Source organism: Garra rufa, chromosome 24, assembly GCF_049309525.1.
Source record: "Garra rufa chromosome 24, GarRuf1.0, whole genome shotgun sequence".
NCBI lineage: Eukaryota > Metazoa > Chordata > Actinopteri > Cypriniformes > Cyprinidae > Garra > Garra rufa.
In genome coordinates, this window is record NC_133384.1 from 38,480,386 (window position 1) to 38,504,928 (window position 24,543).

At 41.2% G+C, this 24,543-nt stretch overlaps 2 protein-coding genes across 2 annotated transcripts; both read right to left on the reverse strand.

Annotated features, from left to right (window-relative positions):
- Positions 1-2,800: 2,800 nt before the first annotated feature.
- Positions 2,801-14,021, reverse strand: LOC141300390 (uncharacterized). Its single transcript, XM_073830661.1, has 12 exons — positions 13,449-14,021; positions 13,019-13,114; positions 12,686-12,919; positions 11,159-11,364; positions 11,014-11,033; positions 9,188-9,704; positions 6,029-6,599; positions 5,728-5,823; positions 5,395-5,628; positions 3,798-4,000; positions 3,663-3,682; positions 2,801-3,439 (listed from the first exon to the last, which is right to left on the reverse strand). The coding sequence occupies exons 1-12, from the start codon at positions 14,019-14,021 to the stop codon at positions 2,922-2,924; spliced, it is 3,288 nt and encodes a 1,095-aa protein (XP_073686762.1). The 3' UTR covers positions 2,801-2,921.
- A 3,744-nt stretch (positions 14,022-17,765) lies between these two features.
- On the reverse strand, positions 17,766-22,105 carry LOC141300039 (tripartite motif-containing protein 16-like). The gene is made up of 6 exons (XM_073830339.1): positions 21,533-22,105; positions 21,244-21,339; positions 20,917-21,150; positions 18,864-19,023; positions 18,676-18,723; positions 17,766-18,450 (listed from the first exon to the last, which is right to left on the reverse strand). Exons 1-6 carry the CDS (start codon positions 22,103-22,105, stop codon positions 17,924-17,926), a joined length of 1,638 nt encoding a protein of 545 aa, XP_073686440.1. The 3' UTR covers positions 17,766-17,923.
- Positions 22,106-24,543: the final 2,438 nt, after the last annotated feature.

A 24,543-nucleotide genomic window follows, 5' to 3' on the forward strand; every position in this document is an offset into this window, starting at 1 on the left:
AGGAGTGGCAATTCAACTGAGACTGCACTACTGTCAGTCACAGAAGCCTTGCGAATTGCAAAAGCTATTCTAAATTAGCAGTTCTTATTTTGCTGCTTTGTCAAGTCACCTTTATTTATATAGCACTTTTAACAATACAGATTGTGTCAAAGCAACAGCACAATAGTATGTAAGTAAGGCATTATTGTAAACAATCAATTTTCAGTTAAAGGCAGTTCATCAATGAATTCAGTGATATCATTGTCCAGTTCAGTTCAAATAGTATACAATATCACTGGAAAATGACCCCAACTAAGCAAGCCAGTGGCGAAAGCGGCAAGGAACCAAAACTCCACAGGTGACAGAAATGGAGAAAAAAAAAAACTTGGGAGAAACCAGTCTCAGTCGGGGGACCAGTTCTCCTCTGGCCAGACGAAACCAGCAGTTTGTACCAATGTCCGATTGTAGAGAACTCATCAGGTTCCCGTGGTGTAGCACCGATGGCCGTCTAGGTTGGCGAGGTCTTTATTGATGATCCATCTCTGGAGCTCATCTGGTTGACATTCAGGGCTATAGAAGTCATCTCCAGGTGGTGATCCATGATCTAAGCTGGGTACGGACTGGATCTGGGGGACTGCAGTGACCATCTGATCTGGATACAGGCTGGGTCTGGTGGCTACGGTGACCTCAGAATATGAATGAAGCAGACGCTAGCACCTTCCGACTCATTCACGGTCCGTTACAACATCAACGCAATCGATTCCTCATAGACACACTCATCAATCTACAAAGGGATAAGGAAGGCGCACTTAACTGGCCGGGGGAGCAAATGACTCGCCCCTCCCTGTAGACACTCTAGGCATTTTCAATTCCCTTATGCTAGGATTCGGCAGCAGTATTCGTCTCACACACAACTCAACCTTTTTTTTCTCACTTCCTTGGACTCTCCTTTCTTTTCCGCCTCTCCTCCCAAAACGGAGAACTCGTTCCACCTGTTCTCACTCACCGTTCATGCTGCGCCATTCGTCTGATTTAGGCTGCGTCCACCTTTCACCCACGCTGTCCTCTGACTCTGCACACGTCCATCTAAAAAGCAGAAAAGCAAACTCCAAGCCCGCCCCCAACTTTCCAGAGCCAATGAATTGTTCAATCCCATTATCATATATTCCCCTTTTTCCCTGTCTACTAATTCTTATAAAATTAGTCACCCTGTGACACAGACACATGGCTTCTCCTACCATTGCTATGCTGATGACACACAGCTCTATCTCTCATTTCAACCAGATGATCCAACAGTAGCTGCTCGGATCTTAGGCTGCCTGGCAGACATCTCTGCCTGGATGAAAGAACATCACCTCCAGCTTAACCTGGCAAAGACTGAGCTTCTTGCCACTCCAAATCTACAGCATGACTTCACCATCCAGTTAGGTTCTTCTACAATTACCCCATCAACTTCGGTCAGAAATCTTGGTGTAGTCTTCGATGACCAGCTCACTTTCAAACACCACATTGCAAAGACTGCTCGATCTTGCAGGTTTGCACTGCATAACATCAGAGAGATTAAGCCCTTTCTAATGGAGCATGCTACACAACTTCTTGCCCAGGCCCTTGTTATTTCTAGGCTAGACTACTGCAATGCTCTTCTGGCTGGACTTTCATCATGCTCAATCAAACTTCTACAAATGATTCAGAATGCTGCAGCACGACTTACCAGAGAGCCCATGTTACACCTCTCTTTATCTCCTTGCACTGGCTACCAGTTGCGACTCGCATCAAGTTCAAGACATTAATGCTTGCATACAGAACAACTACAGGCTCTGCGCTTACCTACTTCCATGCAATACTAAGAATCTACATTCCCTCCAGAAGTCTAAGAACCACTTGTGAACGACGCCTCGTGGTACCATCACAGAAAGGCACACAATCACTTTTTCGTACACTATTCCTTGCTGTTGGAACAATCTTCCTACCCCTATTTGTACTGCTGACTCCCTGACAAACTTCATGTGACAGCTGAAAACGCATCTCTTTCAACACTATTTGATTTTATCTTAATGAAAAACGTTGTCTTTCTCTTTATTTATTCCTTCTCTTTCTATCTGGTACCTGTTTGAACAATATCTGAAACTTGGTATTATGTGCACTTCCTATGTCTGTTTGCCTCTTTAAGATGAATCGCTTTATGTATTCCCCAACTGTAAGTTGCTTTGGATAAACTAAATGTAAATGTAAATGATCTTGTTAGTTACCAGCAGTTACTATAATGTTAATAGTGCATTAGTCATTTGCTCCTATGTAGTTATTCATTAATAATGGAACAGTATTCAAAAGTGTTACCCTCCATCCACACTTGTGCTGCAGGACTGAAAACTATGTCCAGAGTTACAGTTCATTCATGATCACACTGATGGATCTGTTTTCTAAAAGGAGTGTGACTTCAGTCTTCAGCTGACTGCCAGGAGCCACTACCGATGGGTCATGTGACCTGTCACCATCCACTGATAGGCAGTGCTGGGTAGATTACTAACAAATTGTACTACAGATTGATGACAGATTACATGATGAAAACATAATCTAAGTTACTTATTTTAGATAGACACATCGTCACAGTGTGAGATGGCTGAGGAGATGTCCCTGAAGGTGGACAAGAAGCTGTTGAAGAACAGGAAACCAAATAAGAGAAGAGCTGAAGAGATGACAGAAAGAGGGACCATGAAGTAGTAGACAGCCAACGAGACCCAATCAGCAAAACTCACACACACACACTGATTTTACTGTCTATTCGAAGATTTAATACATTTATTTACTCTGACATGTTATTTCAGTGACAGAAGATCAGCTGCAGTGTTAATGTCATGAAGAGAAGAGACTTAACATCTCACTGTTACTGATTTATCATGCAGCTCAAAGCATTATGGGTAGAACATCTCATCAGCTTCTGACTAACACAGTTTCACTGATGATCCAGAACCAACCCAAAACCCAGGATAGAGCAGCTGAGTGAATGTGGTCTGGACTGTGTGGATGAGGCTCATTGTGTCAGAGACGCTGTAGAAGGACAGAGTTCCTGCACTGTGATCCACATACACTCCTATTCTACTGCTGATGGGCTTTACAGGGAGATCAGTCCACAAGTTACTGTGTTTGAATGAGTAATTGGTGGAAGTGATGAACAAACTCCAGGACTGATCATTAGATCCAAACAAACCTTTATTACCCAATCCCTTCCTGCTGATGCTCTTATATGACACTGATATAAACACACGTCCACTCCACTCCAGCTCCCAGTAACAGCGTCCACACACACTCTCTCTACACAACACCTGATACCAGCAATCAAATCTGTCTGGATGATCAGGATACGGCTGGACTGTGTCAGTGTAAGTAATCACTCTGTTGCTCTCAGACAGACAAAGCTGTTTATTCACTGTGTTCAGATCCAGAGTGAGCTGATGGGAATCTGATGGAGATAAAACACATCAGAATCAGGATTTATGAATCTGTTTGATCTTTTCATGTAGCTGAACTCTTCATGTTCAGTGTATCATCAGTGTCTCAGTACAGATGACCAGATATCCTGTGCAAATTTTCATTTACATCATCAATTATAAAACTCTTCTTTCACCTTCTACATGAAGAACATGAACACACTCAGTGAGTTTTCTGCTTGATTTCTTACTCACATTGTAGAAAGTCATTCCTGGTCCAGAGAACAATGTTGGTGAATGTGACTGTGGAAATCAACAGACATGAACAGTGAGATTCTCATGATCCATTCCTAAGACATTTCTAATATGATGTTGTCCATGATATGAGATGATGATGGACTTTCTGAGAGCAGATGAATCTCCAGGACTTTACCTCTGTCTGAGATCCTCTTGATCTCCTCTTTGCAGGAATCCTCCAGTTTGTCTCTCAGCTGATGGACAGATTCTTTAAGACCATCAAAAGAGACAAGAGAAATGAAGGGAACGTCATGTATATGTGCAGATTCAGGAGGTGCTGAGAAAGACTGGAAACTCTACAGAAAACAGAAATCGAAACTCATCAGCTCCACACCTCACCCAATAACATGCATAAACATCAGATGTATACAGCTCTAGACTGATCTTTAGTAACTCACCTCAATATTTTTCATTTTAGAGCTGTCACAAACATGAGGCTTATCAGGATTTCAGACAAAAATGCAAGGTGATACAAATAATACAGTCTTTGATTTTGCATTACTGTAAATTCTGCAAATACTGAATCGCAAAATCCTACAGTGACTGAACAATGCTTAACCGCATTGAAACTAAAAAGAACCTGACCATGACTTAAAGGCATAGTTCACCCAAAAATCAACATTTCTGTTAATATACTCACCCTCTGGTCCATCCAAGATGTAGGTGACTTTTTTCTTAAGTAGAACAGTAAATACATTTTTTATCTGAAACCATGGTCCTTGGTGATTCTTAAAATGCAAGTCAGCATCTTCCCATCATTGAGAATAAAAATAGGCATATCAAGGAACACAAAATTAATATCTCCTGACGATATCATGAGTTCTTATGAAGTGAAATTATCTGTCTGTGTAAGATACTAAATATTATATTCAAAAACAAAAACAGTACTGTACTTGATTCCATGATAAATGAACTGATTTTCTGTTCCTCTAACATGAGCCACTTGACCGATGAGCCACTGATATGCACATGTGTGAACCCAACAGTTTGAAAGAATTGGATTTCCACATTGCCTGAGCGTCTGGATTACCGGTAATAATGTTGTAAATAATGTTCTGTTTCTTGTACAGAAAAATTGTTTTGCTTCATAAGACCTCAATATATTGTCCGGAGCCATGGGTATTCATTTTGTGTTTCCTGATTTGTATGCAGCCACCGACTTTATTGTGGCATTATATCAATCACCAAAGAACACAGTTTCAGCTAAAAATCTTCTTTTCTGTTTTACTAAAGTCATCTACATCTTGGATGGCCTGAGGGTAAATTAAATGGTAATTAACAATGAAATTTAATTTGTTTTATCCCTTTAAGACACAATCAGGTTTAGCTTGCTTTCAATATGCTAAAGCATTGATTAGTCGCTCCAGGATTTCACGATTTGCCAAATTTAAGGCAAAATCAAGCAAACACTGCATTTTGAGGCACCTTGCTTTTTGGTTTGAAATCTTTGTAGGAGTGATTGCTACCATCTGATTCAATTACAAAAGAGGTGAAAAGTTTGTTAAGTTTTGAACTATTAGTGCTGCTAGTGTTGTTTCCATTTGTAAGTGGTGTCTCTTTCAGAAGAAAATGATCAGATGAGAGTCTGACTGATGACTCTACACTTATGAAATGTTTCTCTGTGAGTCTGGTGTCACAGCAGGATCTGGCTCAAGTCCACTATGATCCTGTTCTTCTAGATCTCTGTTACCTGCAGGAACTGGATGTGATCCTGTGTGTGTGAAAGCTGCTCCAGCTCAGCATCTCTCCTCCTCAGATCATTGATCTCCTGCTCCAGTCGCTCCAGTCGTTCTTCAGCTCGACTCACTGCAGTCTTTTCCTGATCTCTGATCAGCCGTATCAGCTCAGAGCGGCTTCTCTCAATGGAGCGGATGAGCTCAGTAAAGATCCTCTCACTGTCCTCCACTGCTGTCTGTGCAGAGCGCTGTTAGGACACACAGTGATTCAGGCTTCAGTGGGACTGAAAGAGACAAGAGAGTCTGAACGGAGACTGAGACAAACTTCTCTTCTTCTCCAGACTCACCTTATGGGACTCCACAGTCTCTCTCAGCTGCTGAAGATCTTTCTCTCTCTGCTGGATTCTCTGCTGGAACGTCTTCTGCGTCTCCTTCAGCTGCTTCTGCATGAATGACAGTAAATATTACAGAAAGTTACCTGCAATAAATCATCATGTATGAATGTATGAATCCAGTAAAAGTCAAACTGATAAGTAATGGCTGTAAATTCCAGAAAGGATTACTGATTGTTTACCACCATTGCACATGAATTAACATGAAGATTAAAGCTTGTTTCACACTACAAGTGTAAGATCTAGTTTTAAATACCTGTTTCTCTGTCCTCTGTGCTGCAGCTGATACAGTGTTGTGGTTTTCATGTTCATATTTTGTACACAGCACACAAACACATTGTTGGTCAGTAACACAGTACATTTCCAGATGTTTGTCATGTTTCTGGCAGATCATCTCCTGCAGTCGTCCAGTGGCATCAATCACTTTGTGTGGCTTACGTGAATGAAATTCCTCATGATGGTCAAAATGAGTTTGACAGTAAGATTCCTGACACACCAGACAGGATTTGACAGCTTTGTATTTTCTTCTAGTACAGACATCACACTGAACATCTCCAGCGTCACAGTCAGCAGGAAGTTTGGTCTTCTTCAGTTTCTCCACCAGTTCAGCCAGTATGGTGTTTGTAGCTAAAGCAGGTCTTGGACTGAAGGTCTGTCTGCACTGAGGGCAGCTGTAGACTCTCATCTGATCCTCCTGATCCCAGCAGTCTGTAATGCAGCTCTTACAGTAACTGTGTCCACACTGGATGCTCACTGGATCCTTCAGGAGATCCAGACACACTGAACACGTCAACTGATCCTGAGAAAACCTGGCTTCTGCCATTTTACTGCATGAATACAGAGAGATAAACACACAACAGCTCAACTACACTTCAGTTTCTCTTTCCCTTAAGTCATGTGTTTCCTGTTTCTGTGTTTGAATGACGTGTGTGAAACAAACATGTCCGCTAGTCTGTAAAATCATAAAATTTCTACTAGATGTTAGTCTCAGACAAACATTCAAAAATACAAGTTACAGAGAAGCAGAACAGCCTTAAAAAGGGCAGTAATACTGCATCTTTATTATACAGAATTACTGCAGGTCGTGTGACCAGCAACCATCCACTGTTAGGCAGTGCTGGGTAGATTCCTACAAATTGCAATCCATTACTAATTACAAAATATATGATGAAACCTGTAGTTAGTAACGTAATTTAGGTTAATCACTTTAGGTCTGTTACAAATGCGCTGTATACAAAGGCACTAGGAGGAAGATGAAAATATCAAAAGTCTTTAATCAAAAACACAGGGTAGATAGAGCACAACGCTGAAGTAACAGACAAGACTGGACAACTAGAACTGAAACCACAGTGACTTAAATACACAGGGTAACGAGGTGACAGCTGTGACTCAAATCAAATCAGTAACCATAGTGACAAAGTCCAAACTGAACTAAAACAGTGGCTGTATCCAAAATCGCCCCCTATACCCTCAAATAGGGCACTATGTGAGGGGACATCCATTTTTAGTGGTGTTCGAAACCATAGTGGACGTTCTCGAGTGCACTCATTCAATCCCACAATGCACCGCAAAAACCAATGTCCAACCAATGTACACTCAATGGCTAGAGATGACCCAAAATGCAAAATTGAATTCCCGCGTCTCACCAGAAGATGACGCCCACAGCTGAATCATCCATTCGTTCATTTTACAACGCACTCGTCCAAGGCATAATCCAGCATACAACACATGCAGGTACAAATTTATTGTAAATTGATTATTAAATTGTTTAACTAGGGTTCATACATAATTTCCATGACAGAGTTAAAGATAAATCCTTTTATCTTACTACTGGAACTGCCCATTTCAAATCATTATAAAACAGCAAGCAAACTATGCAAAAGCGGCAGTCCTTCCGGTGCACCTAGAATCCAATTTCACTCACTCGTTTTCATTTACTCCATCAAGTGAACTGTATGAGTAGACTAATGTAGGAAATAGTAAATAGGGTATAGAGGGTGATTTCGGATACAGCCAGTGACAGTACACACTCTCGGACAGGTGTAACCCTGTGCCAGCAGATGGATGGAGGAGACTTTGTGAGGATGGGAATCTGAGAGAGGTGAAAACTGAGGAAACTAAGGTGGTGAAGACGGAGTGAACCGAGGAAAAGTCAGGAGCAGGAGGCGGCAAATTGTGATCCAGGCAATGGCCAAGACAGCGATCCAAGGTGGCATTGCAGGAGGGAGGAGATATTGTGATGTGGACTTCAACGCCACCCTGGTGACAAATGAAGGCAATGGAGATGATGAAAGTGTAGCTCTGGGTGCAGACAGAGAGCCAATGGACTGGAACGACATTGTAAGCTTTTGAGTCCTTGACAGCTGTAGTGACCCCCTGGAGGGCTGAAGTGAAACCAGGGTGAATAAGGGCTGAGGCGGAGCCGGATGGAGCCGTAGAGGTGGAGACATGGAGTGTAGCAGATGGCTTGCAAGTCAGTGGTGTATGAAGTCTAACCAAGGTGGATGCGATGGTCCGATGAAACCCGTTGGAGTTGTAAGCCCTTTGGTCCCTGGCGAACCCAAGCGACTAAGGGCTGAGGTGGAACTGGATGGAGCCGTAGAGGTGGAAAGATGGAGTGTAGCGGACGCTTGCAAGTCAGCGGTGTATGAAGTCTGACGAAGGTGGATGCGATGGTCCGGAGGAACCTGTTGAAGTTGTAAGCCCTATGGTCCCTGGTGAATCTGAGTGAATAAGGGCTGAGGCAGATTTGATCACAATGCATCCTTGACCACAATGGACCAGGACACACTGATGGGATAACATTCTGACCACAAGTGCATTAATGCCAAGTGTAAACACATCTACAGAATAGACAAGACTGGACAACTTGAACTGAAAACACAGGAAATACACAGGATAACAAGGTGACACAGCTGAACTTGATCAATCGCAAATCAGTAACCAGTGACAAATGCAGGCAGGGGAATGGTGCAAATGAAGACAAACAACAAACTGAACTACAAATGTTGTTTTAAACATAGCATTTTAAAGTACCATTATAAATATCAACATTTTAAAATGTGTTAGACATTACACCAGGTTTCTCCATCTGGACTTAATGCAAGAACTGCAGTAGATTTATAAGTTGATAAGAAGCTAAAAATAAATCATACAAATGTAAAATAAAAATAATCTAGGCTTAACACTTAAATACTAAAAATATACACTACCAGTCAAAAGTTTGGACACACTTGTTTACATGCATATCGGTATGAACATTAGAAAATTGTAAACATGCAAATATGTTTACATTTTTGAACTCCTCAGAGATATTCCTTAGAATATCTATAACATCTCACTGTTGCTGATTTATCATGCATTCCAAAGCATTATGGAGAGAATCTCTCATCAATCCCTTCCGATTCATCAACACAGTTTCACTGATGATCCAGGACCAAAAGCAAACCCAGGATAAAGCGGCTGAGTGAATGTGGTCTGGACTATGAGGAGCAGACTCATTGTGTCAGAGACGCTGTAGAAGGACAGAGTTCCTGCACTGTGATCCACAAACACTCCTATTCTACTGCTGATGGACTTTACAGGGAGATCAGTCTTTATGTTATTGTGTATAAATGAGTAACTGGAAGGAGTGCAATACAAACTCCAGGACTGATCATTACATCCAAACAAACATTCATTACCTAATCCCTTCCTGCCTATGCTCTTATATGACACTGATATATAAAAACCATTATTCCCACTCCACTCCAGCTCCCAGTAACAGCGTCCACACACACTTTCTCTACACAACACCTGAGAATAATTATCAAATCTGTCTGGATGATCAGGATAGGACTGGACTGTGTCAGTGTCAGTAATCACTCTTTTGCTCTCAGACAGATGGAGGCGTTTATTCACTGTGTTCAGATCCAGACTGAGCTGATGGGAATCTGATGGAGATAAAACACATCAGAATCAGGAATTATGAATCTGACCTCTGTATGTAGCTGAACTCTTCATGTTCAGTGTATCATCAGTGTCTCAGTACAGATGACCAAATATCCTGTGCAAATCATCACTTAGGGGTGAGCGGGGCACAACCTAACGCAGGGTTAATTGTAACACGCGTGGTTTAAATATTTCCACACATGCTAGCATAACCAAATTTACGGTGTTTACTAGTTGCCATAGCAACACTATGCAGAGAAAAAAGAGCGCCAGAATTCAAAAGCCTTTTGAAGATATCGCTGAATATTTATTTTACCATAGTAAAAGTACATTTCTGGCTGAAGTAAACTTTTCATTTCAGTTTTAAATATTCATTTAAAATTAGACAAATCTGCTATTACTTTAATCTCCAATTTGTTATTTATCAGTTTAGATAGTTTATTAATGCTTCGCAAACCAGCAGAAGACACTAACCTGTTTTAAACTCCAGTGGCACAGATGGGGAAAGATGTAACACTGTGTTACAATATGCCCCGCTGGTATTATACTATGCTATTCTATGACATTAGCGATGCAGTTTACACTATTTACTTCTAAGGATTTTGATAAGATACCTCAAGAAACAGGTGAATAAAGGCTGACAATCAATGTTTAATGTTCAGAAGTTATTATTTCAAGTAATGTAAAGCATTTTGGCTGGTTTATGTGTGTGTGGAGGAGTGGAGTGTTCTTCTGAATGTCTAAATGTGTTTCATCTATCTGTCCACATTGTTTTGAACTAGTGTACAGCTGTGTGTTGCGATCAGGGCCGTTCAAAGCATTGTTGCAATGTGTTCATTTTCAAACTCCAAAATTAGATCATTTTTATTTTTTTTAAAAACGTCATTACTTCATTTGAAAAAGTTAACTCGTGTATTTTACTGACAAAATATTTTAGTTTGTTGTGTATATTTTTTTCATTCGATCAGATAACATTTTAAGCTGTCATATGGTCGTGTTACAACGTGCCCCTCAGATGTTACAATGTACCCCACCTACGGGGCATGTTGTCACGTTTCACTTCCTTTCTTTTGAGGCAAATAACGAAAAACATATACACTGTAAATATGAAACAAAGCGATATATTTGTACTAGACAAGTGTGAAAATAACGTGGATAAAAAATTGTACTCTGAACCCCACGTGGATTTACATAAACCGCGAAATTCAAAAAGTGTTAGGTTGTGCCCCGCTCTCCCCTACATCATCAATTATAAAACACTTGCTTCACCTTCTACAAGAAGAACATGAACACATTTTCTTACTGACTTACATCGTTGGAAGTCGTTCCTGGTCCAGAGAACAACGCTGGTGAATTTGACTGTGAAAATCAACAGACATGAACAGTGTGATTCTCATGATCCTGCATTCATTCCCAAGACATTTCTAATATTATGTTCTCTGTGATGTGAAATGATGATGATGGACTCATTTCTGAGAGCAGATGAATCTCCAGGACTTTACCTCTGTCTGAGATCTTTTTGATCTCCTCTTTGCAGAAATGCTTCAGTTTGTCTTTCAGCTGACAGACAGATTCTTTTATGCCATCAAAAGAAACAAGAGAAATTAAGGGAACGTCATGTATGTGTGTAGATTCAGGAGGTGCTGCGAGAGACTGGAAACTCTACAGAAAACAGAAAACTCATCAGCTTCACACTTCACCCAAAACCTGCATAAACATCAGATTTGTGGAGTCTCATTGTAGGACTAAGTAGATTTGCTCAAAAAAGCAGTTCAAGATCTTCATCTTCAGAATGGTTAGAGACACTGAAACTTCACAAACATGAGGCTCTATATTAGCAATCAGTTTCATCAGGATTTCAGAGAAAAATGCATGGTGCCACAAACATTTAGTGTTTGTTTTTGCAATAAATTCTGCAATCGCAGAATCGTGAAATCCTGGAGTGACTGAACAATGCTTCAGTGCTTTGAAACCAAACAGAACTTGAGCGTTGTAGTAAACAGCGGTCAAGTGGGCAAAACTCCTTTCCACACAATGTGACAAAATATTTTATCAGCTTTGAAGATCACCTGGTCCAATTTTTAAGTTAGTTAAGATTTTAACTGTTTGAATGTTGAGAATAAATGTCCCTTTCCACTGATTGACCAAGCAAAGATCAAATGGTGCTGTCATCATGTGGTTTTCAGTTCCGTGCAACAAAATAATAGTCCTCCACTGCTATACTTACAGCATTTATTACAACTACTACAGTATATATCTATCTCATCAAACAACCAGACTAACAAATGGCACAACCATACTGTGTCAGCGCCTAGACAAGGCTTACTTATGAGTAGACATAGATCCTCTATGGCAAATATTAGGTGCTTATTCCAAAAAACATGTACCTCGGATCTGCACCCACATTACTTTTTTAGTCTATTTGTTTGGCACACTGCACATTTTATTTAGCTGTTCTGTTATCAAAATCTGTGTGGCAAAGCTGTGTGACTGGACAGCGCATAGTGAATGCATTTACATTATAGTGACGCACAGACGAGTATTGCTTTTGCGTCAAGCAATTTGTCAGTCTGGTTGTTTGATGAGAGAGAGATGTACTGTAGGAGTTGCAATAATTATAGCAGTGGAGGACTCTTATTCTGTTGCACGGAACAAAAGACAACAAGATGACAGCACCATTTGATAATTTCTTGACCAATTAGTCGAAAAGGGCATTTCATTCGCGCACACAAGCGGAGATCGAACATTCATATCTCTTTTCTACCCCTGAATGTAAAAATTTAAAATTAAGGTGAATTCTTGTTTTTCATGTTTCTGAAAAAAATGAATGAATGCAACCGATTTCCAGAGCTAAAAAAGCCATTTTTAAGTATTGTCTGTTTCAAAAGATGATCAGATGAGAGTCTGACTAATGATTTTTTTTAATAAGATACAGCAGGATCTGGCTCAAGTCCATTATGATCCTGTTCTAGATCTCTGTTACCTGCAGGAACTGGATGTGATCCTGTGTGTGTGAAAGCTGCTCCAGCTCAGCATCTCTCCTCCTCAGATCATTGATCTCCTGCTCCAGTCGCTCCAGTGGTCCTTCAGCTCGACTTACTTCAGTCTTTTCCTGATCTCTGATCAGCCGTATCAGCTCAGAACGGCTTCTCTCAATGAAGTGGATGAGCTCAGTAAAGATCCTCTCACTGTCCTCCACTGCTGTCTGTGCAGAGCGCTGTTAGGACACACAGTGATTCAGGCTTCAGTGGGACTGAAAGAGACAAGAGAGTCTGAACTGAGACTGAGACAAACTTCTCTTCTTCTCCAGACTCACCTTATGAGACTCCACAGCCTCTCTCAGCTGCTGAAGAACTTTCTCCCTCTGCTGGATTCTCTGCTGGAACGTCTTCTGTGTCTCCTTCAACTGCTTCTACAGGACAAACGGATGACAGTAAATATTACAGAAAACTGGCACTAAATCATCATGTGAACAAATGAAAACAGTAAAAGTGGAAATGATAACTAATGCCTGTAGGATGAAACTCTGGAAGGGATGATTGATCATTTACCACCATTGTACATGAATTAATATAAAGACTACGGCCGTTTCACACTACAAGTGTAATTATTATAAAAGTGAAACTGACACTGATGTAGAGCTTCAAGTCGAAAGCGTTTCTGCATCATTAATCTGTGGCTCTACAAAGAAAATAAACTATTAGATCACTACACTGGCCATTAACTTGATTGCTAGTTTGAAATACCTGTTTCTCTGTCCTCTGTGCTGCAGCTGATACGGTGTTGTGGTTTTCATGTTCATATTTTGGACACAGCACACAAATGCATTGTTGGTCAGTAATACAGTACATTTCCAGATGTTTCTCATGTTTCTGGCAGATCATCTCCTGCAATCGTCCAGTGGCATCGATCACTTTGTGTGGCTTACGTGAATGAAATTCTTCATGACGGTAGAAATGAGTTTGACAGTAAGATTCCTGACACACCAGACAGGACTTGATGGCTTTGTATTTTCTTCCAGTGCAGACATCACACTGTACATCTCCAGCTCCAGCGTAACAGTCAGCAGGAAGCTTGGTCTTCTTCAGTTTCTCCACCAGTTCAGCCAGCACAATGTTTGTAGCTAAAGCAGGTCTTGGACTGAAGGTCTGTCTGCACTGAGAGCAGCTGTAGACTCTCATCTGATCCTCCTGATCCCAGCAGCCTGTAATGCAGCTCTTACAGTAACTGTGTCCACACTGGATGCTCACTGGATCCTTCAGGAGATCCAGACACACTGGACATGTCAACTGATCCTGAGAAAATCTGGCTTCTGCCATTTTACTGCATGAATACAGAGAGATAAACACACAACAGCTCAACTACTCTGTCACTTTCTTTTTCTCTTAAGTCACATGCTTCCTGTTTCCGGTTTCCTGTTTCCTGTTTGACTGACGTGTGTGTGTCAGTGAGTCTTTAAATCATAAAATGCCTACTAGATGTTAGTCCCAGACAAACACTCAAAAATACAAGTTACAGAGAAGCAGGACAACAGCCTTAAAAATGGCATTAATACTGCATCCTAATTATTACAGGATTACTACAGATCATGTGACCAGCCACCATCCACTTTTAGGCAGTACCAGAGCTGATAGGTTGACTGGCCAAGGTGGAACTGGGGGCACTAATGGACCTCTCAAGCCAAAGCAGAGCTGGGGACTGGAAGCCCCAAGGCAGATAAGGGCTGCATGGCAGAGGCTGATGATGGAGCTGAAGGGCACCAGGCTGAGCTGATGGAATGGCTGGCTTTAGTGAAGTATACAGGAGAGGAAGACTGAGGGATACTGTAGAGATGTGCTGGATGGGTCTGGTGGCAGCGAAGACTCTGAACACAGCAAGATCAATGACAACAAAGACCCTGGATGTGCCTAGCAACAAAGACTGTAAGCCGAGTGTAATCAGCATTGACGAAAACACACAGGAGGAAGGTTTGTGGGTTAGCAAGGTGGAAACACTACCTCCATTTCCCAGTCAATTACACTACATTTGCACATCCAGTTCCTATAAAATCCCCACTGGTACAGACGATATAGCCAGCTCACACACCAGGTCAGCCAGGACCTCAGACTCTTCTTCCAGGACAGATGTGACTGCTGGCAAATTGTCATAATAGGGGGACATTTTGTATGTACTTTGTACATACATGCTGTTCTGATATAGAAGTGCTTTTCATTAACTGTACGCCGTTCAATTCGCCTTGAGCATTTACATTCCACTGCAAGCACATGTGAGCCTGGCATTACAGAAACTCTCTGATCAGATCATAGAGACCGATAAAAAAAACACCCGGACTGTTTTAATCATCTCTCCCGTGAACACCCAAAATACATATAGCATGTTACATGTTCCACCAGAGACAGTAATATATGAAATCACTGTTACACAACAATTAATTAAGCATATTACTCTGTCCCACAGGCAGCTTTGGGGTTCTCTGATTACTGTCTGGTTCATCTGCGGCCACCGATCTGGATGAGCTCACAGAGACTGTAACTTTTTCTGTATATCCTCACGTTTCTGTGAGGATATATGCATTCCTACCAGAAAATTATTTAACATACAACAATGATAAGCCATGGTTTACAGCAAAACTCACAAGACGTCTTTGTCAGGCCAAAGAGGATGCCTACAGAAAGGGGATAGAGCTTTGTACAATCAGGCCAGGAACACATTGAATAACAAGATTATAATGGAAAAAAGGTTTGAAGATCAGTTCACTTTGAATGATCCAACTTCAGTGTGGAAAGGTCTGAAAGTCATCACAAACTACAAGACATAATCTATAATTTTATTGTAGATTCAAAACCCCCCACATCCATTCTGACAATCTCTTTACACAATCATTAACACCTCCAGCAACCCCCCTTCCTTTTCAAATCAATAGAGCTGATGTGCTCCAGATCTTCAGAAAGAACAAAAGACGAAAAGCAACAGGCCCAGACAGTGTGACATCAGCCTGTTTGAAAATCAGTGCTGACGAGCTGGCCCCCATCTTTTAACTGATCTTCAACAGGTTTCTGGAGTTGTGTGAAGTTCCTGCCTGCTTCAAACGCTTCACCATCATCCCTGTTCCAAAGAAACCCAAGATAACAAGAATTATTGACAATAGATTTGTGCCGCTAACGTCTGTGCTCATTAAGTTATTTGAAAAACTGGTTCTGGCTTATCTGAAGGACATCACCGGACCCTTACTGGACCCCCTGCAGTTTGCTTACTGGACAGACCAGAGACTTATGTGGAGATCCTGTTTGTGGATTTCAGTTCAGCCTTCAACACCATCATTCCTTCACTCCTCTAAACCAAATTAAACCAGCTCTCTGTTCCTAGCCCTACCTGCCATTGGATCAATAGCTTTCTGACAGATAGGCAACAGCTGGTGAGACTGGAGAAATTTATGTCAAGCAGCCGGAACACCAACACTGGTGCCCCTCAAGGTTGTGTTCTCTCCCCACTGCCCTTCTCCCTCTACACCAACGATTGCACCTCTAAATACCCCTCTGTCAAGCTCCTAAGAGATTAAAGAGCTGGCTGTCTGGTGCAGTCAGAACAACCTGGAGCTAAACACGCTCAAAACTGTAGAGATGATAGTGGATTTCAGTGGCTACAGTGGAGACTTTCAAGATCCTCTGATCTTTTATCTCCATGGACCTGATGTGAGACATCGACTCCATTGTAAAAAAGGCTCAACAAATGTACTTCCTTCACCAGCTGAGGAAGTTCAACCTACCACAGAAGTTCCTGAAACAGTTCTACTCAGCCATCATCAAGTCTGTTCTGTGCATATCAATAACTGACTGGCTCAGCTACAAAACTAGACAGAGAACGGTTCGGACTGCTGAGAGGACTGCCTTCAAGAACTGTATACATCCAGAGTGAGGAAAAGAGCTCAGATAATCACTCTGGATCCCTCACATCCAAGCCATCCCCTCTTTGAACTTTTACAATCTGGCTGGTGCTACAGAGTCCCAAATATCAGGACAACCAGGCAAGAACGGAATCTTCTTCCAGGCAATCCACCTTACGAACAGTTAATTTGTTCCTCCCATTGAGTAATAAAAATATGTGCAATAACCTTATATTTATATCTACCACCTCCACCCTAATACATCCCTGCATCTCTTTCTATTCTATTCCATTCGATCATCTATAGCACAACTCTACATAACACTGTGTATTTTTTTTATTCTCATCTTATTTTTATCGTCTTGTGTATTGTTGTTGACACTGAAACAAATTCCTTGTATGAGCAAGCATACTTGGCAATAAAGCTCTTTCTGATTATTATACTTGGCATTTAGGTGTACAGTAAATGATCTTATGTCTGTATTTCTGTGCTCTGATATCTAATATGGCTAAAAAAACAAAGCCATGGTTTAAATATGAGTTGGGATCATAGGTTCACCACATGGTCATATTATAATTATTTTGCACCCTCTACTAAGATATTGAACTGCAGCAATTCCCACTGATTTGATGCTTAACATCATATTGAGCAAAACCCAACACAACAGATCTACAATGTTAGCCTTATATTAGTTCACAGGTTTATCGCATGTTATTTGTCTTGGGTGACTTACTATCAACAATCTACGAAAAGCAATCAAACAAGCTAGGTAACATTAAAAACTCTAAATCGCAGACTCCTGAAAAAGTATATCAATTACCATCATTTTTTTGTCACGACTTATTTAGTAATGACTCAGCATCATCTGTAGTAAACAGAAAATAACATCTGATTTTAAAGTAAATGAAATGATTTGTCTCATACACGGTCTAATTGCTTGAGAGGTGTTTCCCCCCAAATTTAGAAGCATGATTTGCACATTTACACAATATGTGAATTTAGTCCAATCTAAATAGTATGATACAAAGTAGGAATTTTAAAAAGGATAATTAAAGAAAGAGGAAAAAAGAATAATTTAAGAGAATCATGATTTACACTACAAACAAAATGATTGATTTCAGTCAACACAACCACCAGGACCCTCCTCCCACACACACACACACTGATTTTACTGTATATATAGGATTTATTATACATTTTTAATTCAGACATGTTATTTCAATGACAGAACTTCAGCTGCATTATTAATGTCATGAAGAGAAGAGAGTCTATAACATCTTACTGTTTATGATTTATCATGTAGCTCAAAGCATTATGGGTAGAATCTATTTTGATTCATCAACACAGTTTCACTGTTGATCCCCTTGAAACCCTAAACCCAGGATAGAGCGGCTGAGTGAATGTGGTCTGGACTGTGTGGATGAGGCTCACTGTGTCAGAGACGCTGTAGAAGGACAGAGTTCCTGCACTGTGATCCACATACACTCCTATTCTACTGCTGATGGACTGTACAGGTAGATCAGTCTTTATGTTATTGTGCATGAATGAGTAACTGGGGGGATTGCACTGCAAACTCCAGGACTGATCATTATATCCAAACAAACATTCATTCCGATGTCCCTTCCTGCTGATGCTCTTATATGACACTGATATACGTACACCATAAGCACCTCCACTCCACTCCAGCTCCCAGTAACAGCGTCCACACAAACTCTCTCTACACAACACCTGAGAATAACCATCAAATCTGTTTGGATGATCAGGATAGGACTGGACTGTGTCAGAGCCAGTAATCACTCTGTTGCTCTCAGACAGATGGAGGCGTTGAAACACTGTGTTCAGATCCAGAGTGAGTTGATGGGAATCTAATGGAGATAAAACACATCAGAATCAGGAATTAGGAATCTGTTTGATCTTTTCGTGTAGCTGAACTCTTCATGTTCAGTTTATCATCAGTGTCTCAGTACAGATGACCAGATATCCTTTGCAAATCATTATTTACATTATCTATAAAAATATTTTTTGACTTTCTACAGGAAGAACAAGAACACACTCAGTGAGTTTTTCTGGTTGTTTTCTTACTGACTTACATTGTAGGAAGTCGTTCCTGGTCCAGAGAACAATATTGGTAAATGTGACTGTGGAAATCAACAGACATGGACAGTGAGATTCTCATGATCCTGCATTTATTTCTAAGACATTTCTAATATGATGTTGTCCATGATATGAGATGATGATGGACTCGATTCTGAGAGCAGATGAATCTCCGGGACTTTACCTCTGTCTGAGATCTTCTTGAGCTGCTCTTTGCAGGAATCCTCTAGTTTGTCTCTCAGCTGATGGGCAGATTCTCTGAGACCATCAAAAGAGACAAGAGAAATGAAGGGAATGTCATGTTTGTGTGTAGATTCAGGAGGTGCTGAGAGAGACTGGAAACTCTACAGAAAACAGAAATCAACTCATCAGCTCCACACTTCTCCCAATTACATGCACGAACATCAGATTTGACTTGACTGATCTTTAGTAACTCAACTGGATCCTTTTCATTTTAGAGCTATTAGAGACACTAAAACTTCACAAACATGAGGCTTATCAGGATTTTAGACAAAAATGCAAGGTGATACAAATAATATAGTCTTTGATTTTGCATTAATGTAAATCCTGCAGTGACTGAACAATGTTAACCGCATTGAAGCTAAACAGAACCTGACCTTAAAAGCATCTTAGAAGCATATTTCACTCAAAAATCAAACATTTCTGGTAATTTGCTCAGCCCCTGGCCATCCAAGATGTAGATGAATTTTTTCTTCATTACAACAGTAAAGAAGATTTTTATCTAAAACAGTGGTCCCCAACCACCGGGCCATAGCCTACAACATGAGTTTTAAAAAAATGCATACAAACTAAATAAACTCAATTTAATTTGCAATAATGTCACATTTTACATGCAATAGGCACACATGACTCGCATGCACCAAGCCCTTTACTGTATGTGTGGTATATCCCGAGATAGCTGTGAAAATGCTGAAAACATTGCTACCATTTCCCACCACGTACCTATGTGAGGCTGGGTTTTCGGCAATGACTGCAACTAAGACAAAATTGCGCAATAGACTGGAAATTTTAAACACACTGAGGGTGTCACTGTCTTCCATCACCCCCAGATGGAACCTTCTTGTTGCAGGGAAACAAGCACAGGGCTCCCACTGATTATATTTGTTTAGTTCCCATATTTTGTTAAGCATGTTCACACTTGATAGATAGCTTCAATTTGTTCAATGTTCATAGTTCATATTGTTCAATTTTCACTTCTTCAAGTTCACGTTTTTCACGTTTAAGAGTTTGTTACCTTCCCTGTTCATACATAACTGGAGCTATTTCTTTTTTCAAGTAATGCATGCACAACACATATGGAACCCTGTGTAAGAAACTGAACATTATACACAACAACCAAAATCAAGCATGGTACATGGTACTTGATCCCTGTTTCAAGCATTCCAGTTCCTCTAACATGAGCCACTTGATCGATGAGCCACTGATATGCACATGCATGAACCCAACAGTTTGAAAGACCTGGATTTCCACATTGCCTGAGGGTCTGGATTACCAGTAATAATGTTGTAAATAATGTTCAGTTTCTTGTACAGACAAACTGTTTCGCTTCATAAGACCTCAATATATGGTCAGGAGTCATGGGTATTCATTTTGTTTTTCCTGATTCACATGCAGCCGCTGTCTTGCATTATATCAATCACAAAAGAACACGGTTTCAGCTAAAAATCTCCTTTTCTGTTTTACTAAAGTCACCTACATCTTGGATAGCCTGAGGGTAAATTAAATGGCAATTAACAATTAAATTTAATTTGTTTATCCCTTTAAGACACAATCAGGTTTAGTTTGCTTTCAATATGCTAAAGCATTGATTAGTCGCTCCAGGATTTCACGATTTTGTGATTGCCAAATTTAAGGCAAAATGAAGCAAACACTGCATTTTGCAGCACCTTGATTTTTGTTTGAAATTTTTGTGGGAGTGACTGCTATCATCTGATCCAATTACAAAAGAGGTGAAAAGTTAGTTTTGAACTATTAGTGGTGCTGGTGTTGGTTTGACAACTATATATATCTTCTAGAAGAAAGAGCTGAGGGAAATATTCCTAGATTTCCAGAGCTGGAATCCATTTGTAAGTCTCTTTAAAAAGAAAATGATCAGATGAGAGCCTGACTGATGATTATATAATAAGACACTCATGAAATGTTTCTCTGTGAGTCTCCTGTCACAGCAGGATCTGGCTCAAGTCCACTATGATCCTGTTCTTCTAGATCTCTGTTACCTGCAGGAACTGGATGTGATCCTGTGTGTGTGAAAGCTGCTCCAGCTCAGCGTCTCTCCTCCTCAGATCATTGATCTCCTGCTCCAGTCGCTCCAGTCGTTCTTCAGCTCGACTCACTGCAGTCTTTTCCTGATCTCTGATCAGCCATATCAGCTCAGAGCGGCTTCTCTCAATGGAGCGGATGAGCTCAGAAAAGATCCTCTCACTGTCCTCCACTGCTGTCTGTGCAGAGCGCTGTTAGGACACACAGTGATTCAGGCTTCAGTGGGACTGAAAGAGACAAGAGAGTCTGAACTGAGACAAACTTCTCTTCTTCTCCAGACTCACCTTATGAGACTCCACAGCCTCTCTCAGCTGCTGAAGATATTTTTCTCTCTGCTGGATTCTCTGCTGGAACGTCTTCTGTGTCTCCTTCAGCTGCATCTGCAGTAAATATTACAGAAAGTTAGCTGCACTAAATCAATATGTAAACTGATGAATCCAGTAAAAGTCAAACTGATAACCAATGGCTGTAAATTCCAGAGAGGATTACTGATAGTTTACCACCATTGTACATGAATTAACACGAAGATTAAAGCTTGTTCACACTACAAGTGTAAGCTCTGGTTTGAAATACCTGTTTCTCTGTCCTCTGTGCTGCAGCTGATATGGTGTTGTGGTTTTTATGTTCATAATTTATACACAACATACAAATGCATTGTTGGTCAGTAATACAGTACATTTCCAGATGTTTCTCATGTTTCTGGCAGATCATCTCCTGCAGTCGTCCAGTGGCATCAATCACTTTGTGTGACTTACGTGAATGAAATTCCTCATAATGGTCAAAATGAGTTTGACAGTAAGATTCCTGACACACCAGACAGGACTTGACAGCTTTGTATTTTCTTCCAGTACAGACGTCACACTGAACATCTCCAGCTCCAGCGTAACAGTCAGCAGGAAGTTTGGTTTTTTTTAGTTTCTCCACCAGTTCAGCCAGCATGGTGTTTGTAGCTAAAGCAGGTCTTGAACTGAAGGTCTGTCTGCACTGAGGGCAGCTGTAGACTGTCACCCGATCCTCTTTATTCCAGAAATCTGTAATACAGCTCTTGCAGTAACTGTGTCCACACTGGATACTGACTGGAACCTTCAGGAGATCCAGACACACTCCACACGTCAACTGATCTTGAGAAAATCTGGCTTCTGCCATTTTACTGCATAAATACAGAGAGATAAACACACAACAGCTCAACTACACTGTCACTTTCTTTTTCTCTTAAGTCACATGTTTCCTGTTTCCTGTTTCCGTGTTTTGAGTGATGTGTGTAAAACAAGTCTGTCAGTCTACTAGATATTAGTCTTAGACAAACTCTCAAAAATACAAGTTACAGAGAAGCAGGACAACAGCCTTTAAAAAAATCCTAATTATTACAGGATTACTACAGATCATGTGACCAGCCACCATCCACTTTTAGGCAGTACCAGAGCTGATAGGTTGACTGGCCAAGGTGGAACTGGGGGCATTAATGGACCCCTCAAGCCGAAGCAGAGCTGGGGACTGGAAGCCTCAAGGCAGATAAGGCCTGCATGGCAGAGGCTGATGAGGGAGCTGAAGGGCACAAGGCAGAGCTGACAGAATGGCTGACTTTAGTGGAGCATACAGGAGAGGAAGACTGAGGGAGACTGTAGAGATGTGCTGCATGGGTCTGGTGGCAGCAAAGACTCTGAACACAGCAAGATCAGTGACAACGAAGACTCTGGATGTGACTAGTTACAAAGACTGTAAGCCGAGTGCAAAAAGCATTGACGAAAACATACAGGAGGAAGGTTTGTGGGTAAACAAGGTGGAAACAGTACCTCCATTTCCCAGTCAATTAACTACATTTGCACATCCAGTTCCTATAAAATCCCCACTGGTACAGACAGATATAGCCAGCTCACACACCTAGTCAGCCAGGACCTCAGGCTCCTCTTCCAGGACAGATGTGACTGCTGGCAAATTGTCATAATAGGGGGACATTTTGTATGTACGCCGTTCAATTCGTCGTGAGAGTTTTGGTCATTCGGTTTCGTGAGCGTTTACATTCCACTGCAAGCACAAGTGAGCCTGGCATTACAGAAACTCACTGATCAGATCATAGAGACCGGAAAAAAAACACCCGGACTCTGTTTTAATCATCTCTACACCCTAAATACATACAGAATGTTACATGTTCCACCAGAGACAATAACATTAAATCACTGTTACACAACAATTAATGAAGCATATTACTCTGTCCCACAGGCAGCTTTGGGGTTCTCTGATTACTGTCTGGTTCATCTGCGGCCACCGATCTGGATGAGCTCACAGAGACTGTAACTTCACATATCAGTTTCTGTGAGGATATATGCATTCCTACCAGAAATTATTTAACATACAACAATGATAAGCCATAGTTTACAGCAAAACTCACAAGACATCTTTGTTAGGCCAAAGAGGATGCCTACAGAAAGGGGATAGAGCCTTGTACAATCAGGCCAGGAACACATTGAATAACAAGATTATAATGGAAAAAAGGTTTGAAGATCAGTTCACTTTGAATGATCCAACTTCAGTGTGGAAAGGTCTGAAAGTCATCACAAACTACAAGACATAATCCCCAAGCACTGAGGTGAATCAATGACTTTCTGAAGACCTGAATGAGTTTTATTGTAGATTCAAAACCCCCCACATCCATTCTGACAATCTCTTTACACAACCATTAACACCTCCAGCAACCCCCCTTCCTTTTCAAATCAATAGAGCTGATGTGCTCCAGATCTTCAGAAAGAACAAAAGACGAAAAGCAACAGGCCCAGACAGTGTGACATCAGCCTGTTTGAAAATCAGTGCTGACGAGCTGGCCCCCATCTTTTAACTGATCTTCAACAGGTCTCTGGAGTTGTGTGAAGTTCCTGCCTGCTTCAAACGCTTCACCATCATCCCTGTTCCAAAGAAACCCTAGATAACAAGAATTAATGACAATAGATTTGTGGCACTAATGTCTGTGCTCATTAAGTTATTTGAAAAACTGGTTCTGGCTTATATGAAGGACATCACCGGACCCTTACTGGACCCCCTGCAGTTTGCTTACTGGACAGACCAGAGACTTATGTGAGGAACCTGTTTGAGGATTTCAGTTCAGCCTTCAACACCATCCTTCCTTCACTCCTCTAAACCAAACTAAACCAACTCTCTGTTCCTAGCCCTACCTGTCATTGGATCAATCATAATAATAATAATAATAATTTGTTACATTTATATAGCGCTTTTCTAGACACTCAAAGCGTTTTACAGTGTCAGGGGTATCTCCTCATCCACCACCAGTGTGCAGCATCCACCTGGATGATGCGACGGCAGCAATAGGGCGCCAGAACGCCCACCACACACCAGCTTACTGGTGGAGAGGAGACAGAGTGATGAAGCCAATCAGAATATGGGGATGATCCGGAGGCCATGATGGTCAGAGGCCAATTTTTTTTGGCAGTATAGTGTCCCCGTCACTATACTGGGGTGCTGGGACCCAGACAGACCACAGGGTGAGCACCCCCTGCTGGCCTCACTAGCACCTCTTCCAGCAGCAACCTAGTTTTCCCAGGAGGTCTCCCATCCAGGTACTGACCAGGCTC

What these genes read in the sequence shown, in the direction of transcription:
- LOC141300390 (XM_073830661.1), bottom strand. Translation starts at nt 14,021, where the DNA reads ATGGCAGAAGCCAGATTTTCTCAGGATCAGTTGACATGTCCAGTGTGT. An exon ending in CAGGAACGACTTCCAACGAT is followed by an intron (nt 9,705 to 11,013) that starts GTAAGTCAGTAA and finishes TATCTCCATCAG; the next exon opens with ATTCCCATCAGCTCAGTCTG. An exon ending in CAGGAATGACTTTCTACAAT is followed by an intron (nt 3,440 to 3,662) that starts GTGAGTAAGAAA and finishes TATCTCCATCAG; the next exon opens with ATTCCCATCAGCTCACTCTG.
- LOC141300039 (XM_073830339.1), bottom strand. Translation starts at nt 22,105, where the DNA reads ATGGCAGAAGCCAGATTTTCTCAAGATCAGTTGACGTGTGGAGTGTGT. An exon ending in CACAGAGGACAGAGAAACAG is followed by an intron (nt 21,340 to 21,532) that starts GTATTTCAAACC and finishes TATTTACTGCAG; the next exon opens with ATGCAGCTGAAGGAGACACA. An exon ending in ATCACATCCAGTTCCTGCAG is followed by an intron (nt 19,024 to 20,916) that starts GTAACAGAGATC and finishes TGTTTTCTGTAG; the next exon opens with AGTTTCCAGTCTCTCTCAGC.